The 19,425-nt window shown below is 35.4% G+C and overlaps 1 protein-coding gene across 1 annotated transcript in view; it reads left to right on the top strand.

Moving 5' to 3' along the window:
• The first annotated feature begins 825 nt into the window (after positions 1–825).
• Positions 826–19,425, top strand: part of ASZ1 (ankyrin repeat, SAM and basic leucine zipper domain containing 1) — a 47,884-nt gene continuing 29,284 nt past the window's right edge. The window contains exons 1-4 of the mRNA XM_027574171.2: positions 826–962; positions 1,343–1,442; positions 4,066–4,188; positions 6,497–6,608. Coding sequence (XP_027429972.1) covers positions 858–962; positions 1,343–1,442; positions 4,066–4,188; positions 6,497–6,608 — 440 coding nt within the window. The 5' untranslated portion in view covers positions 826–857. The remainder of the gene's footprint in view (positions 963–1,342; positions 1,443–4,065; positions 4,189–6,496; positions 6,609–19,425) is intronic.

Here is a 19,425-nt window from a genome sequence, read left to right as displayed (position 1 = left end):
TTCATCCAGAAGTTAGATGCAGAAAAGCCAGTTTGAGGTCGGGCGGCTTTCACCTGGAGTTGTTTGTATTATTTACTCGCTCTCTGAACGTTTAAGTCATTTCTTCTTCCTAGCACTTTGATCCACTCTCTCCCCAAACTCCCGCTTTGTCGACTGACTTTTTCCTTTAGGGCATCCATAGTGTCTAGCTGGGAAGGTGTTTGGATGGTTTTGAAGTTTCCAGATCTAAGCTGAGATCTGAGGTCACATGAAATTTAAAGGAAAAAGAATTCTTCCTTTGGGATGGTATTTTCTCCTGGCTCCTTTGTCAGCTCCCTTTTGACGGCTTTCTGAATGCAAGGATGGTGCTCCTATCTGTATTCCGACCAAGAGTTGTCCCTCTCCCAGGGGGTCGCATGTTAGACAGGTTTTCTTCCTCATCCCGAGGGAGCGGCTTGAAGGGGATGAGGGAGAAAGCCTAGTCTTACTTGGCATCTTAATCCCCATTATGCTCCACCGAAAGTAAGGCATTCCTTGAAGAGCAAGAACTTCATCAAATACCCTAAAAAGAATGAAGAGTAAGTCCCTGAAAGGAATTGGAAGCAGTGGCTAGAGGCGTGGCGCCCGAACCTCATCCGGAGCTTCAGGACCACCGACCCTATCACGTTAGGCAGGGTTCCACCTCCCTAGACCACAGGGCTGGTCGCTGGATAGAGGGAAGGTGAGGGCCACTACGCATGCCCACGCGCCTGCGCCTAAGGGCGCAAGGCCTCTTGCTCGCACGCGCGCTTTCCCGCGCAACCCTGCGTGCTCCCCCAGTGCGCAGGCGCCGGGGGAGCGGGTGGGCGGTGCCGTGTGCTTAGGAGAGGTCGGCGGGCATGGCGGCTGGTGCACTACGTGGGCTGGCAGTGGCCGGTGGAGGCGAGAGTAGCGAGAGCGAGGATGACGGCTGGGAGATTGGTTATCTCGATCGGACGGTTCAGGTAGCCCAGGAGGCCTTTTTTTGACCGCACCTGGATCAGCACCCCTTGGCCCTTGAAGGCCCAATCTCGTGAAACCTTTTGCTTGCCTGTTTCCGTAGTGGAAATACAGGCTTCTAGACTCCCAACAAACCCGGGGTTTTCCTGTTCCCTTTTGTGCTTTCCATCAATTGCTTCTTTAGGTCGTCGATGTAGCTCTTCACTTGGGTTTGGACCCATAGTATTACCATTTCTTTAAAGATAATTTTAGACATGAATTCCTTACGAACTTTGTATGTTGCACTCCCTCCGCCCCCTAAAGAAGATGTACCTGAAACCAGTCATTGTTTTCTGATGTAGTGGAAATGAAAATATAACAATTTTTTTAACTTTATCCTTTTTAGAAATTAAAAGGGCCATTACTCCCTGAAGAAAAGAATGAAACATTTAAAAAAGCATTGACCACAGGAGATATTTCATTGGTCGAGGAGCTCCTAAATTCTGGTGAGAGATAAGGGATAGTTTCAACCTAACACAATTGTCTACATTTACAAGGGTTCCTTATTTTAAAAGATTTGAGTTGCTTTTCTAGTGGAAGCACAATGAATGTTAATGTAGCAAGTGTTCTATATATCTTACTTGATTCTGAGTTTTCTTTGCCTTATTTTCTTCTTCTACGCTCAAATTTGGAATGCCACCCTGTTGCTTCCATCAGTTCTTGGACCTCCTTCAAGAAGCCTGTTCTGATTAATCCTACCCCACTCGAGTAATTCTTACACATTTTTCTCAGCATTTACTGTCTATAGTATTATTACATGTTTCTCCAGAATTGTTTCTAGTTATGTATATTTTAGTTATGTTCTTTTGTTGTGCTAGGTGTCTGTGTAAAGGGGCCTGAGGTAGGAATCACAATATGTGGGTATCTGTTCCAGCTTTATTGCCTGCTAGTTGTGGTTCCTTAGGAAAATCATTTAAACTTCCAATGCATCAGTTTCTTTGTGTAAAACGTCATAATTCTGTCCAGGGTCCTGTAACATTTTTCTGTGATCAAAGTAAATACTAATTTTTTTAATTACCTGATGTGGGAATGTGAGTTGTTGATAATAATGATTGAAATTATCCAAAGGAGTAATAGGCATTTACTATTTATTTGTAAATCCAAAACATTCACACAGAATAGATAAATGAGATTGTATATAGCAAAATGTTTTTCTTTTATGCTAGAGACACTGCATGATTTAGTGGAAAAGGAATCATTTTGGAAACAGTACAGTTCTGGGTTTGATTACTAACCCTGCCACCTGATGGCTTTGTAATCCCGACCAAGTTACTTAACCTTCCTAAGCTTCAATTTCCCCCTTTTAAAAATGGGAATGCATAATATCAGAGGGTTTGGGGGTGTATTAAAGTCAAAGAATACATAAACATCTAAAACATACAGACATTATATAAATATTAGCTGTTGTAACAAAAAAGAAGGATCTGTGTGACTTTGTGGACAGTGGAACTTGAGTTTGTAAATTGAAGAATGAAACTAAATAAAATTTGAATAATTGAAACAGGCTTAATACCTAATATGAACACATATGCAGGAGTGTGCATAGTGCTGGATGGGATGGAATAGTTAGAAATTTGTTTTAGAAAAGAGAATTTGCCTTGGGGCTTGAGTTTGTAGTAGGACTAGGTGCAGTGAAATGATGGAGGCTCCTGAAAGATTAGGACTTAAAAAGACCTTCTGGTGAAGTAGATATTTAGTCAACCTTTTAAAATTTGTTTTTAATTACAAACATTTTAAAAATTAATTTTCAGAAGCCAATAATAAATATATAGGTATAAGTAGAAAGATAACCTTTGTACCCATTTTCTCCCCCAGTACCCCTGAAGTCTTACTTCCACAGGTAACTCTTAATTTAGCGTTTCCTAGTTTCCTTCCAGATGTCATTATTTCACACTTTAAAAAATATTTTTAGTTTTTTGCTTTCCAAAGTTATGCTTGGTTTTGATACATATTTCTGCAATTTCTGCACCAGTTGAGAAGTTTGATAAAAAATGAAAGTTCCCAGGGCGTCTGGGTGGCTCAGTTGGTTAACGACTGCCTCTGGCTCAGGTCATGATCCCAGGGTCCTGGAATCAAGCCCCGCATTGGGCTCCCTGCTCAGCGGGAAACCAGCTTCTCCCTCTCCCACTCCCCCTGCATGTGTTCCTCTTCTCACTGTCTCTCTCTCTCTCTCTCTCTCTCTCTGTCAATTAAATAAATAAATAAAATCTTTTTTAAAAAAACGAAAGTTCCCTTTGAGTCAGCCACTTCTAACAGTTGAAAGATGTCTCCAGTTTTTGTTATTCTGTTAATATGTTCAGTTCTCTTTATTTTATTTTATTTTTTTTAAGATTTTATTTATTTATTTTTTAACAGAGAGAGGGAACACAAGCAGGGAGAGTGGGAGAGGGAGAAGCAGGCTTCCCGCCGAGCAGGGAGCCCGATGTGGGACTCGATCCCAGGACCCTGGGATCATGACCTGAGCCGAAGGCAGACGCTTAACGACTGAGCCACCCAGGCGCCCAGTTCTCTTTATTTTTTTTAAGATTTTATTTACTTATCTGAGAGAGAGAGAATGAGAGAGAGAACACAAGAGGAGAGAGGGTCAGAGGCAGAAGCAGACTCCCGGCTGAGCAGGGAGCCCGATGCGGGACTCGATCCTGGGACTCCAGGATCATGACCTGAGCCAAAGGCAGTCGCTTAACCAACTGAGCCACCCAGGCGCACCTGTTCAGTTCTCTTTAAATTACTAAATATTTCATATATTCTAAAAGGTATAGCAGTTTCTCTCCTTACCCCTGGAGATAACCATTCTGCTGTAGTTGATACTTATCAGTCCTATGTGTGTCCTTATATTTTTATTAGGTATATATTATCCCCAAACCATATAGTGTTACTTTGAATATTTTTGAGCTACAATCATTTACTGTGTGGACCCTTTTAAACTTAGGCCATTATTACCAAGAAATTCCCTTTTGTTATAAATTACGTGGTATATGTTATTATGCACAGTACTTTAAGCATATGAAGGTGGCAATGATTTTTCTTTTGGTGGAGGAGGCTGTTAAAACTTGCTTTTTATACTGACAGGCATTAGTGTAGATTCCAGCTTTCGGTATGGATGGACTCCTCTTATGTATGCTGCTAGTGTTTCCAATGTAGAGCTGGTTCGGGTCCTTCTGGACAGAGGTGCTAATGCAAGCTTTGATAAGGGTAAGGTGTTTTAAACATTTAAAATATGTGAGTATTTACTTTGTATGTATCTCTGTTTAGAAGCCTAATTATAATGTTTAGGGGTGGTGATGTACACTTTCCATGTTCTGTTTTTATACATTAACTTTAAAATAAGCCTTTGTCCTTGAAAAAAGATAAGGTAAGATGTTGAGGTAACCCAACTGATTTTGTTTACTGTGATTTTCTTGATTCCCAAGCAACTATTATGCAAAGTGAAAAAAGTTAAAGCAGTTTAAAAAACAAGCATTCCTATTAGTTATATTATGTAATTAAGATACAAAATTAAATTAAAAACCATAGATTTTTTTTGGGGGGGAAACTCTCTTTCCAAGTAGATAGATTGCATTTATATTATCTTAATAACCGCTTATGTTATTATATACCTTTAATTTCTATGCTAGAGGGTTTGGTTATTTTTTAAAGGAAAAAATGCATTGAAAGAAAACAAAAGGCTGATAATTTTGTCAAAAATTACTTGAAAACCAGTCTTTAGAATTTAAAACTCAACTCTGAATTATATCATCTAAGGTTGTTTCAAAGATAGCTTATTAAATTCATATGTTTCTTTGTTATTAGATAATTCCTACTCTGTACTGCTTTGGATGCTTTTGAAAAATAAGAGTATATGTGCAAATCCAATTTAATTATTATATTGAATTATTGCTTACTTATTTTTAACATGTTTCCAATAGGCAATTAAATTCATTTCATAATTCAGATATTGATTTCACTTTAGAATTAATTTTCACATTTACTTTGTACCTACATTAGGGGTTTGTAAAACCATTTCTATTCTGTTTTGTCATCTATGTATTTTATATAACTTCCCATCTTTTCAGTAGTTTAATGTTTAATCTGTTTCTATAATACATTTTTCTTTTATTATGTCATTTTAAAATATCACCCAATGAAAGCTGGACTTAGGAATGAGATTTCTGAAAGTATATAAAATATTCTCAAAAATAATAATAGTTTTCTTAACTATGGAGAAAAAACTGATGGTTACCAGAGGAGAGATGGATGTGGGGATGGGGATTAAGGAGTGCACTTGTGATGAGCACCTGTTTCAACTTTGGAAGGCAGCATCACTGCACTTGTGATGATTAGTTTCACCTGAAACTAATATAGCACTATGTGTTAACCAACTGGAATTTAAGTAAAAACTTAAAAAATTAAAAAAATGAATAGTTTTCTTTCTCTCCTTTTTGTAATCAGAGGAATACTTAGTTATAAAACAGTTTATATTTTTCTCAGCATGTTCATATAAATTCTTTATGTATTCAGCAGTAGCCCCGTCAGGTAAAGAGGGCAGCTTCCTATCTATAAGCTAGGTCTACTGAGATATTAAAGTATCACTGGACTCAGTTTATCAGTAGCAGAACTGGGACTAGAATCTTTATACTTGATCAGTATTAAACCACTGATGTAAACCATAGCTGCCATGACCTATTTTGAATTCCCCAATTCTTAACCTGAAAGGTGTTTTTATTTTTTTAATCTGTGATTCCTTTTGGTGCCATAGTGGCCAAGGGGAGAAGTTTTTAGGAAACAGGGTGAGCTCAGTGAGATCCAGTAGAAAAGGACCAAAAAGAAACCAATGGATATGGCAGTTAGGTCATTTTCAGTAGGATGATTTGGATAAAAACCAAAATTTCACTGAGATGTCAAATGAATGAGAAATAAAGAAGTGAAATCACAGAATATCAATTATTGTTTTTCACCTACAAGTTCAGCAAAGCAAATTTTTTTCAACCAAAAACTGTTCAACTCCAGGCAGTATCTCTACACAGCCTTCATGTTCTTATCACTTTCCTATTTTCTTAAAGGAAAGGGAATAAAAAAGGGAAATTAAGAAATGAATTATAGATACATATATATATTTTTAAAGATTTTATTTATTTATTTGACAGAGACACAGCAAGAGAGGGAACACAAGCAGGGGGAGTGGGAGAGGGAGAAGCAGGCTTCCCGCTGAGCAGGGACCTCATGTGGGGCTTGATCCCAGGACCCTGGGATCATGACCTGAGCCAAAGGCAGATGCCTAACAACTGAGCCACCCAGGTGCCCCTAGATATATTTTGGAGATTAAGGCAGTTCATTCCTAATCTCATTTTTTGATGAAGGTAGACAGGTAGACAAAGGTATCTACTAAGAGTAAGAGATTTGAGAATAGGTTATAAAATTTTAAGAGTACAGGAAAAATTTAGAATCTTTTGAATGGTAAAAAAAAGTCAGATACCTTCTTGATGTGTGTGGAGGCGTTTCCTCACTTTTCTTTTCACTACAGATAAGCAGACTATTTTGATAACTGCATGTTCTGCACGTGGCTCAGAGGAACAGATTTTAAAGTGTGTAGAGCTACTGCTTTCAAGAAATGCTGATCCAAATGTTGCTTGTAGGTAAGAGCCTTATTATCTATTAAAAACTATGGATATTTTTCTTTATTAGCCTGTTAAACATTTGATAGCATGATTTTTTAAAAATCATAAACAGTGTGTTTACTTGGCCATATAGTTGAGGAATGAAAATAGGTCATAAGGTCATGGTTCCAATTTTATAAGATTATCAGAGGAAGGGCATATCACAAAAGTAGTCCTTCAACTTTCAATTTTTAGAGGAATGTTCTAATAATTTGAAATGAGAGGGAAAGGAAGACAGTAAACTATATCATTTCTTATGAATCATACACTCAAAGATGATTAAGCTATAATAGTAAAACCTCTTTGTGCTCTCTGTATAACATTTACCAGCTAAACAGTTCTGCACAAATATTAAGAATTCCAAAATAATATATTGAAATGTTTTACTTTTCCTAAGACTTTTCCAGTTATGTTATATCATATAGGTAATAGTGTCTAGGTGCATAGAAAACAAGCAGTAACTGTTTGTTGGATCTGTTGAAATGTCAGTAATTTAAAAAATGAATCAGCTTAAAATTTCTGTTACTGATCTCTCTTAATCTGGCTCTGTCTTTTATTTAATCTTCAAAATGAATAGAGTAGGAAATAGGCTATCCAACTGAAATATGTCTAGCATGAATAGATTATTCATATTTCATTCAAATAATAATGATCTAATGCCTGATATATAGAAATAACTATACTTGACCTTAGAAGGTTTTTTTTCCCTAATTTAGTTTAATTTCTCTGACAGCTAGACAACAGGTGTCTATTTTGTTTCCCAGTGGACACTTGGTAATATCTGGAAACATTTTTGATTGTCACACCTGGGAGATTCTTCTGGCTTAGAGTATGCTACTGGCATAGTGGGTGGAGGCCAGGGATATTGCTAAACATCCACAGTACAGAGGACAGCCTCTCAAAACAAGTATCCATCCCAAAATATCATAGTGCCCAGGTTGAGAAACTAGTGAGAAAAGTCAGGACTTACAGAATGGATAATCAGTATTTAACAAACAGCTTTTTTAAAGATCTGGAAAGACTACCTGCAAATTTTTAGCAAATCAATTCACAGGAACGTTTATTCTGTCATATATGGTATAATCCCTAGTTAGGTATAACTTTTGGATTTGGCTGTACTTTGGAATTGGGGACTCCAAAACATCTAGCTGAAGTAAGCCTCGATGGGTGCTATAATTGTAATTTTTACCTTGAGAAGTGGCTTATGATAAGATTTGCCATTCTGGGTTCAGTGGGAAATTGTTTTTTGCTGATGCTCTTTTTTTTTTTTTAATTGCTTTTGCACTGTATTACAGAAAGCAAAACCTTTACCCTTCCAATTACTTATTATCTTGTAAACACACTTCTAATTTATTGCTTCTGATTTATTGTTAAAACTCATCAATTGAGTTCATAATTTCAGTTACTTTTTTTCTGAAAATTCTGTTTGATTCTTTTTAAAACCAGCAGTGTCACTTTTTTTTTTTTTTAAGATTTATTTGAGAGAGCAAGGGCGTGCATGTGTGTACAGGGAGGGGCAGAGGGAGAAGGGAGAGAGAATCCCAAGCAGACTCCAAGCTGGCTATGGCGCTGGTCATAGAGCTTGATCCCAGGATTCTTGAGATCTCGACCTGAGCCAAAACCAAGAGTAAGACACTCAACTAACTATGCCACCCGGGTGCCCCTAGCAGTGTCACTTTTTATAGCTCTTTGTTCCCTGAAAACATTTTCAAGCTCTAAATTAGAACTTCTTTAATATGGCAAACATCTGCAGTTGACCCTTGAACAATGCAGGGGTGTAAGGTGAATCCCTGTAAGGTGAAAATCTGCATATAACTTTTGATTCCCCCAAAACTTAACTACTAATAGCCCTCTGTTGAGCAGAAACCTTACCAATAACATAAACAGTTAATTAACATATATTTTGTATGTTATATGTATTATATACTGTGTTCCTATAATGAAGTAAGCTAGAAAAAAGAAAATGTTAAGAAAATCATAAGAGAAGATACAGTACTATACTGTATTTTTTTAAAGATTTTATTGAGAGAAAGAGAATATGTATGGGGGAGGGGCACAGAGAGAGGGAGGGAAAGAATCTCCAGCAGACTCCACTCTGAACATGTAGCCTGATGTGGGGTTCAGTCCCACAACCCTGAGATCATAACCTAAGCTGAAATCAAGAGTTGGATGCTTAACCGACTGAGCCACCCAGGTGCCCCTGTACTGTACTGTATTTATTGAAAAAAATCTGTATAAGTCTACCTATACAGTTGAAACCCATGTTGTTCAAGGGTCAACTGTAGTCTAGAAGTAACAGTTACAATATTTGAAATCTTGGTGGGTTTGTTTCTGTTAGCAGTAGCCTCTCATGCTTCTGACTCATGACTAGGTACTAGTCATTAGATTTTAAAAAAACTTACTTGTCGGAATAATATGAGGCCATCAGGTAGGAATTTATGTTTCTAAAATGTGCCTTGGGTACCATCACTCCAGGACTTATGTAACCTAACTAAGTACAGGGGTTGAAGTTCCCCTGGATCATTTGGTGATGTATACCAAGAAAGCTAGTTTGTTTCTGGTTCATCCTTACCCTGAAGGTGTAGTCCTTAGAGTCCTAGCTTAATGTATGTTGAGTGTGGTTTAGTAAACTTTATACTTTATATAGGCCCAGAACTTTGAATTTTGTTCCTCTTTGTGTTCACTGCCTCCAAAACCACAGCTTATTTTCCCATTGGGTTCTTCTGGACTGGCAAATGCCCTGAAGGCAAAAGCAACCACAAATGCTATGTTTATTTACCTCTTTGGGGTTTTGCCATCTAGATTTTGTTTTAGTGGTTCTTCAATATTTTATTAGTCCTTCAGTTTTTAAGAAATTAGAACAAAATTTCATTTAGCTATTTTAGATACCTTCACAATTTTGATACAAATTAGCTTGGCATTAATGGAAGTAGAAACCTGCATCTTCTAAATGTTTTTTACTTACAGATCTTCTGTTAATTCTTTAATTCCTTGTATTCCGTACAGACTTCTATCTTATTGAAAATAGCCCTAATTTAATATTTAATGATGAACTTTCTGTATTACTACCTACAGACCTACCTTGGGTTTTTTTTATTATTTTTTCTTAATTTTTAAAATTATTTTAATTTTTCCTCCTGTGGGACAAATGGTAAAAAAAAACTGACAACTTGAAAGCCATTTTTAAGTTGACACAAATCACATCTTATGTTTCTCTTGGACTTTGCTATTGACAATCCTTAGCACAGTATACTGTGTCTAGCAAATTTAGTACTGGTTTCGGTTTGTTTCTGGGGTTAGTTCTTTAGCTTGTTTTTAAATGAAACTGTATACCAGGCAGTGTGTTGATTGCTCTTAAATAAATTCTCTAATATAATCCTTAGACCCCCGTGGTAGTGTTTTTTACAGAACGGAAAAGTGGCTGTCAAGTATTTAAAACTTTGAATGTAGCACAGGTTTGATAAAGGAATTTACAACAGTTTAATCCAAACAGGATCCACCATCGGAATGTATTTATGTTTCCCTTCTTGTCCATATTTAGGATTTTTCAACACAACCAGTTTAAACAACATGGTCTTTCCTAATTGTTGCAAAACACATGTTTGTGTTAACCTGCCTTATATCTTGGGATTTTTTTTTCTCTTTTTCCTAAATTATTGTAGATAGTTGAATGTTTTGATTTTAAAAGTCTACAGATGTCAAAGGAAAGTATGTGAACACAAAAATATTATCACTTTAATGTAGCTTAGTCATATTTAGCCCTGAAAACAAGGTGGCCTGTAACCAGATTATTGTAACTTGGCAGTTGTGCCATAGTATGGACTTACCAACCATTATTTTTCTTTTCATATTGATAACATAGTAACCAATGACATTATAAATTATTAAAGTTTAAAAGTTCTGTATTAGATGATTGGATATATGATAAAATTTGAAAACTTCTTCAATCTAGTCTTAAATTTGGAGTTGAAATTTTTATTGTTAAAGTAATAAGCTTTCAGAAAGTATATATAATTATAATTGCTGTGTTTTTTTTAAGATTTTATTTATTTGTTGGAGAGAGAAAGCCAAAGACAGAGCATGAGCAGAGGGGGAGGGGCAAAGGGAGAGGGAGAAGCAGACTCCCCTGCTAAGCAGAGAGCCCAATGCAGGCTTGATCCCAGGACTCTGGGATCATGACCTGAGCCGAAGGCAGACGCTTAACTGACTGAGCTACCCAGGCACCCCTATAATTTCTGGTTTTAGGAATTGTGTGGGTTCTTTTCTCCAGGTTTTCTGAAACATTTTTTCTTTTTTTTGAAACACTTTCTTATATCAAAAAAAGATACATATATTTTTACATTTAGAAGGCAATTTTCCTGGCAGAGAAGTTTATTATATTCAGATTGCTCAGACATGAGATAAAGGTTTTGTAAAATGATGTGGCATTTTAATTTCAATAGATGTTTTTATTACCATTGATAAGACAGCACACATTAACTGATATCCAAGGTTTTGACGTAATCATTGTGTGATTGTTAACTTGTTGAATGTTACTGCCTGTTCTAATAGATGGAAAATACTCTGGGAAAAATGTTACTTTCTTTCTCAGAATATAAATTTACTTGTAAATGTCACTGGAGCATTTGGTAGATTGAGGTGTAATTTTGGATTACAAGATTAACTTGTTTTCTAGTCATAAGTAAATATGTGGCATATCTTTGCTCTGAAAACATGGGCTGAAGTCACAATAATATTTTCGGAAAGAATTTAAAAATAGCTTACTTAGAAAACAGTACTAGAAACTGTTACTTTGTGGGTTTTTTTCTTCCTATATGTCTTTATAAATTGCCTATCCAGACCCTTTGCTCATCTTTTTATTTACCTGTGTTTTCTTTATCGGCATATAGGAGCTGATTTTATCTTTGTTAGCAGTTTTACATGTATGCAAACAGTGACAAATACCTTAGTGTTACCTTGCATACTTAGGGCATGGCATTAATATTGCTGTTCATAAACCTGGAAATCTACTTGGTCCTTTTGAAAACACGGAATGGAGAGACCAGAGGTGAGAAAAGCTAGTTATGAAAGCCCTTGACACTAATCTCTGAAAACACATGCACAGAAACCAAGGCTTGAAAACAAATAAAAAAAATAACTTACAAATTCTGACTTGACTTTGTTCTATTGGTGTCTAGCACCAGTGGTAAGTTGTGTGTTGGCTATTAAAGCTTTCACTTGGAAGAGACCCATACCATTTCTTCTAGTTAATTGTGGTCATATCTAGCTTCAAAGGAGTGAGGAAGTATAATCTTACTATGTCACAGGAGAATCAGCAATATTGGGTGGACAGCCCTGATGATTTACCATGTCACCTTAAATACCTTTTCTTCAGGGCCACAATAATTTTCTCTTAACTGTATGCTTAATGCAATAATTAATTTTGAATTTTGAACATAAATTTGTAGCAAGAAAAATTGGTATTTATCTCAGACTTTTCATTTACTTTTATATATAATTTGTCCCGGGGCGCCTGGGTGGCTCATTTGGTTAAGCGTCTGCCTTCAGCTCAGGTCATGATCTCAGGGTCCTGGAATCAGAATGGAGCCCCATGTCAGGCTCTCTGCTCAGCAGGGAGTCTGCTTTTCCCTCTCCCTCTGTGTTTGCACTCTTTCTGTATCTCTGCTTCTCCCTCTCTGCTTGCTGTCTCTCTCTCTCTCTCTCTCGCTCTCTCTCAAATAAAATCTTTAAAAAAAATTTTTGTCCCTAATTTGCTCTTTATATTATCTCTTAAATTCATTGCAGTTTTGATATTTATGATCCTACCTTTTTTTTCTTTTTCTTTTTTTTAAGATTTTATTTATTTATTTGAGAGAGAGAATGAGAGAGAGGAGAGAGAGAGCATGAGAGGGGGGAGGGTCAGAGGGAGAAGCAGACTCCCCGCTGAGCAGGGAGCCCGATGTGGGACTCCATCCCGGGACTCCTGGATCATGACCTGAGCCGAAGGCAGTTGCTTAACCAACTGAGCCACCCAGGCGCCCTATAATCCTACCTTAAGGGCTACTTTAATAGCCTCCTAATTGATAGTTTTGACTGCACTATGTATGTAATTTAGTCAGTCTTGTGTGCTGTTGCCTGTAGAACACACTTCCTTTTGTCTTTTAGGTGAAAGCCAAACCTCTCTGTAATTTGATCCCACCTTAATGACTTCTCACTACTTCCTAAAGTCTGACTTCATTTTATTTCAGCATTGTTCCTTAGATAACACGGTCATTCCTGCCTCTATATTTTTGCTTTTGTTATTCTTCAGTTTGGAATATCTTCTTCCCTCACTGTGCATTGAAATTGTGTCTTCAAGTGCCAGGTTAATAGTCTGTGTGCTTTCCTTTGTTATTAAGGCCACAAGAGCACTTTTGTTCAGAAGCTATGATTTTGGATGGGTGATTATCTTGTTCAGTTCCCGTGTTGTCCTTTCATTGTTTTCTTGTATGAAAGTCTTGATTTCCCTGTAAGCCACTTGACTATCCTGGCACTACATATTTTTCGATTCCTTCACAGTTCTTTGATTTGATATTTATCAAATTTTTATTGACTTTAATAGATTTGACATAGAATGATCATTTATTTTATTTGCAAAACTTAACTGAAACATATTATTTATGAAGTAATTAATACCACAGAAAACGTGAAACATGACTTAGAAGCTAAAGATCTGGGTCCAAATACTATCTCACCTACTTGCCCAAGCTAATGTAGCCATTAAGTCTTTTTGAAATATTTAAGGCTCAGTTTCTTCAGTGATTGAAAGATGTGATACCTAACTAGCTAGCAGGGTAGCTGTGAGAATTAAAAGAAGATAATGAATATGAAAGTACTTAACATGCTGCCATTTCATAATACATGCTTACTAAATGTCACATTACTTAAATTGATGATATTTCCTGTGCTGTATTTTAAGAGCACAATTTCTGAAATGCATATTTCTTACTGATTTATAAAATTAAACTGATAAGAATACTATTTTTCTTTAAACATTTTTATCATGTTAATAAAATGTACATAAGTGTGTAAGTCTATTCTTTTGAACTTAAAAAATGGTTAAATATTTCAATATGACATATACCTGGATTATTATTGTGGTAGATCAGGAGTAAATGAGAGTTGGGGATGTGAAAAGAATGGATATGAACTACCCTTTCCAGTAGCTTAACAAGGAAGAAAAGATAGAGGATATTAGCTAAATGTTTCGGAAAGTTAGATACACTGTGATTTCAGCAGTTAGTCTTTAAGCTCTGTTCTAACTGCTGAAAGAATATTTTTTTTTAAGTGAAGCTCTAGTTTGTCTAACACTCCTGAAAAAGATTAAAATTAATTTGAAATAAAAACCAACCATATTTCATGTATTCTGACACATCTTTTTAACATATTTGCATCTCTGAAATTGGTGTGCCTCCAAAAACTGATGGTGTCATAGATCAAATGAAATATAGATTTGTTACTCTATTTTAATTGTTTTGTCTTGGCTTATATTTTTTGTATTCAGGGTTGTCCAATGGTACTAGAAGTCCTGGAAGAAGTGAACAGTGTAAAAATAACATTTTAAGCTTTCTCTCATGATTTCATAGCTTTCAAAAATGAAAGTTTTTTTTTCTTTTTCTTAAATATACTCTGTGGGGCTTCTGGGTGGCTAAGTCAGTTAAGCGTCTGCTTTCAGTTAGGGTCATGATCTCAGGGTCCTGGGATTGAGCCCCATATCGGGCTCCTTGCTCAGTAGGGAGCCTGCTTCTTCCTCTGCCTGCCACTCCCCTTGCTTATGCTCACGCTCTCTCGCTCTCTAACAAATAAATAAAATCTTTAAAAAAAAAAAAAAGAAATATACTCTGTTTCAGTGGTTCCCACCAAAATAGGTTGCTTTCTACATATTAATGGTCTGTGCTAAAGAAGGATGGATTTCTGATGTAATGAAGCATAAGATTAAAAGAATTGATTTATTTCTCCATTATGCTTATCTTGTATACGTATAGATGGTATTTTAGTCAATAAGAAGCATACTGCTACAGTTATATTTCCTTCCGAAAATATTTCCGACATTTCCTACATAATGCTTTATGGCAACAACTTCATGAATACCTATACACAGAAGTGAATCCATTTTTGTTGGAAAAGTTTAATATCTCCTGTTAATATGTCTTTGTAGAACTGTGCACTAATTAGGACCTTTACCGAGTCAAGAATTTATTGCATCTTGTCAAGATACTAATTTTTAATATCCATTGGCCCTTACTAAAGCCAGTTTAGACTTATTAAAACATCAAGAAAAACATAAAACTTTGCATATCAAAGCTGTAACTCATATAGTCTTTGAAAAAAGCATCTTTTGCCTAATTGATTCTAATTTTGCTTTAAATATGTTTAAAATAATACGCTATGATTAAACGCCCCTGTGCATCCTCCCCAGTCATAATCATTTCATTTCTTTCTTCCCCAGAGGTAAGAAATCTTGTAATTTGTATGTATTTTTCCTGCCCAAGTTGGATTGATTATCATCCACATGTACTTACATATAGTAATCCATCCATATATCTTTAAAAATTATATCATTTGGTACATTTTTATTCCATTTTTTCATTGAGATCCGATTTACAATGTGAAATTTACAGATCTTAAGTGTACAGTTTGGAGAATGAAAAATAAATACACCCATGTAGTTCACATCCCTTTCAAAATACAGAACATTTTTCCATTACCCTAGGAAGTTCTAGTAGGTCCCTTCCAAGACAATCCTCTGAACCCTAGAGGCAACCACTATTATTTTTTTTCTACCCTGATTAGTGTTTTGTTTAGTGCATCATACATTATATACTCTTAGTATCTGAAATCTTCACTCAGCATAATATTTTTGAGATATATCCATGTTTTATGTATCAGTTCATTTCTTTTTATTGCTGATAAATAGTCCAGTGTTTGAATATATCACAGTTTTTTTAATCTCTTGTTTTCTTTTTGTTTTTGATTTCTGTCTTAATTCCACCGTGGTCAGAGAACATCACTGTACATGATTTCAGATCTTTACAGTTTGTTGAGATTTTCTTTATGGCCCAGAATGTGGTTAGTTTTTGCAAATGTTCCATGTTCACGTCCACTAATAATTTGGCAATAGTTGGATTTCATGGTCCATGTATATTAATTAGACCACATTTATTTGTTCTGTTATTCAAACCTTCTCAATGACTACTGATTTTTTTTGCTTGCTTGTTCTATCAGTTACTGTGATTTCTATTTTGATCAACTTTTGAAGTCATCATATTCCTGATGCATTAACCTTTTATGAAGTATGTTCCTCTACACGTTTAATAATGCTTCTTTATAATATACTTCGTTTAATATTAGTATGACTGTATCAGCTTTCTTTTAGCATATTTTTCCGTCCTTTTGCTTTCAGCCTTTCTGTGTGCTTTTATTTAAAGTAAGCAACAGATCTTTTGTAAATTCAGATTAACAATAGTTTTCTTTTAATTGGAATATTTAGTTCACTCGCGTTTAGGGTACATGCTGATATATCTGTTTCGTAGTGCTCTTTTTCCCCAAGATTACTTTTGGATTAATCTTTTTCTTATTCAGTTTCCTATCTTGCTACCTATTCATTCTTCTCTTATTCTTTGAGTGGCTACTCTAGAGATTGTAGCATGTACTTTTTACTTATAAGAGTCCATTATATACTAATACTTTTACCAATTCCTGGACAATGTTAGGAATCTTAGAACATTTTAACTCCATTTGCTCATCCCACTCCTTCCTTCGTGGTGGTGGTGTCATATATTTTAAATCTCTGTGTATTTTAAACCCCACAGCACATAATTGTCATTTTATTATTGTTACCAATTATGTTGTTATTTTGAACTCTTATTTAGATTTAATCATATATTCATTCCCTCTGATATTCTTAATTCCATTCTATATTTTCATGTTTCAATCAGGGATCATTTGTCTTCTGAAAACCTTTCTTTAGTGTATTTGCTGGTGACAAAGTCTATTATTGTTTGAAAACCTTTTTATTAAAACTTTAATTATGAAAGTCATTTTAATTGAGCATAGACTATAGGTTAGATGTTATTTCCATTTGGTATTTTAAAGCTATCATTTTGCTGTCTCCTGGCTTCCTTTGTTTCTATTGAAAAGCTAGCTGTTAGTCTTATTGTTGAAGGTATTCTATTTTATCCTCTGGTGGTTTTTATGATTTTCTGTTTGTTTCTTGTTTTGGGCAACTTTGCTGTAATATTCCTAGGTATATCTTTCTTTGAATTTGTTCAGCTTGGGGTTTATAGAACTTTTTAAATCTGTTGTTTGATATATATTGTGAGTCAAAAGTTTTTCAGCCAATATGTCTTCAAATACTGCTTTTACCTCATTCTCTCTGTCTCTCCAACTGAGATTTAGACCATTATACTCATATCACATATGTCTCTTAACAATCTTTTCTTTATTTTCCATCCTTTTTCCTCTCCATATTTCACCCTGGGTATTTTCTCCTGGCCTCCTCCTAACCTCCATCCAGGTTACTAATCTGCTGCTGCAGTTAACCTGCTATTAAACTCATCTATTAACTTCTTATTTTCAGTAATCCTATTTTTCAGTTCTAGAATTTCTGCTTACCTCTTTTTTCTCCTAAAATTAAAGGTCTCTAATTAAATTTTTTCTTGGTCTTCTGTTTTCTGGAGCATATTAATCACACTTATTTTAAAGTATGTTTCTATAGGTCTTTTTTAATTGTCTCTTTCTCTTTTCTTTGGTCACTTGTTTTGTGTCCTAGAATGCCTAGTAATTTTTGATTGAATGTTAGGTATTAATGTATAAACACTTGTATAGATCTGTTTGCTTCCAGAAAATATTTTCTTCTGACTGGGAGTTAGAACCTTGGTCTGATCAGTGATTATGATGGTTCAGGTTGGGTTTCAGTATTAATCTCTTTCCCTTATAGCCCTTTAGTGATCTCAATTCAAACTTGGGATTTTACCTGAGCCACTCACCCTCCAACAGTCATGAATGATAAATTTTGTCTCCTCAGTTTTATGGGAATGCTAAAAGCTCTTCTTACCTTTTCAGCCTCTTAGCATCTGTTTTATGGTCTTCCTCTCTCCTCCCCACACATATTTTGTGTATGTTAGGAATCTGCATATGCCTTGAAGATAAAAGCCTAGCAGAAGATCACTTCTCTGCAGGGTCCCTTTTATTTTCTGCTGTTCCCTTTTTTCCAGACTCTTAATCCTTGAAGTTCTTGGTTGGTAGCCTTGAACCCCAATTTTTGTGTCTTTATCCCCATAAGAAGGCCTAGAGGTACTGTTTCCTGAGTATGCTACCGAGGAATGGTGAATGTCTTAAGAGAGAAAGTGACAGGGGATTTAGTACTCAGTTCAACAGATGCCTCTTTTCTCCCCAAGATACTGGCTTCTCATGTTCTGGCTGCCTTGGTTTTCTATCAGGCCTTCAAACATATTTTGTGTTTTGTCAGCTTTTACAGCCTTTGTTAGTGGGAGGGTTAATATAATACAACTACTCTTGATAGCTGGAAATGGATGTCCAATTCATAGCATTTTATCATCATCTCCTTTTTCATAGTTATTTCATTAAGCCCCCAGCTAAAAGCTGATTGCTTAAAGCAGAGCAAAAACAGTAGATAGTACTGAACTATACGGTAAAAATGTGACATGCAGACAAACCAACCATTTTGCCCTTGGTACAGAGAAGTAATAAATATATCATTATGAAGGTACATTTTTTTCCCCTGTCAGATTAAGAGTTTTGCTTCTACTTTTCCTTGTATGCCCTCTAGTGGAAGTTTTATTGAAATAATTACAAAGAGATGAATAAAAGGCTCTGTATCATCCAGAAGAAAAAATTTAATTATGGTAATAATAACGTGTACATTTAATTTTTTTATCAACTCTTGATGGTTAACAATTTTTGAGGAACTTTGGTAGATGAAAAAACAATATCACTAGTATATTCAACTGAGTTTAGTTAAACAATATATGCTAAGCACTAGGAGATACAAGATAACAAATTCATTCCCTGCCTCAAGAATTTGACAATATAGTAGAAGAGATTACAGGATTACAGACATTTACAATATAGTAAGACTAGAGGTAATAGAGGGTTTCTCTAGGAATAGAAATTAGGACAGAGTTTAACAGAGATGAAGATGTCAAGTGAAAGATTCCTATGGTTTTATCTTTAGAATTGAGACTTGAAGAATGAATAGGCAGTCAAATGAAGACGATAGAAAATAATATTCAATGTAGAGGGAGGTACTTCTGCAGGCAGAGAAGGATAAGAGAGACACATTTTGTTCAGGCAATTGTAAGTTATATAACCAAATCATATGGTATTAAGAGTAGAAAATGAGTCAGAATTTAGCAGTGGCTAGATAATAATCTGTGTCATCCATGCTAGAAAATAAGAATTTCATCCTGAAAGCTTTCGAACAATTTTAAGAAAAAGGAATGTATTAGTATTTTATAAAGGTTATTCTGACAGTAGGTTGAGGATCAGTTGGAGCCAAGAGGTCCAGTTAAAAGACTGTTGCTTTCGCCAGAGCCATGGACTATATATTCAGAATTGAAAATAGCAAGTAATTTTGCCTGAATTTGAAAAACATTAGTTCCACTATACCTTAATAGTTATCAAAATGTATTTTTACTTAAAATTCTAATCACAAAATGTTCCTGTTAAAATTTTTTTAAAAAATAGTTCAGAAAGTGAAGTCTTTTTTTCCTACTCTGTAATAGGTTATTATATATTCTTAAAGAATTTCTTCCAT

The sequence above is a fragment of the Zalophus californianus genome, chromosome 12 (assembly GCF_009762305.2).
Source record: "Zalophus californianus isolate mZalCal1 chromosome 12, mZalCal1.pri.v2, whole genome shotgun sequence".
In the NCBI taxonomy this organism is placed as follows: Eukaryota; Metazoa; Chordata; class Mammalia; order Carnivora; family Otariidae; genus Zalophus; species Zalophus californianus.
This window is presented reverse-complemented; position numbering and strand designations above follow the sequence as displayed.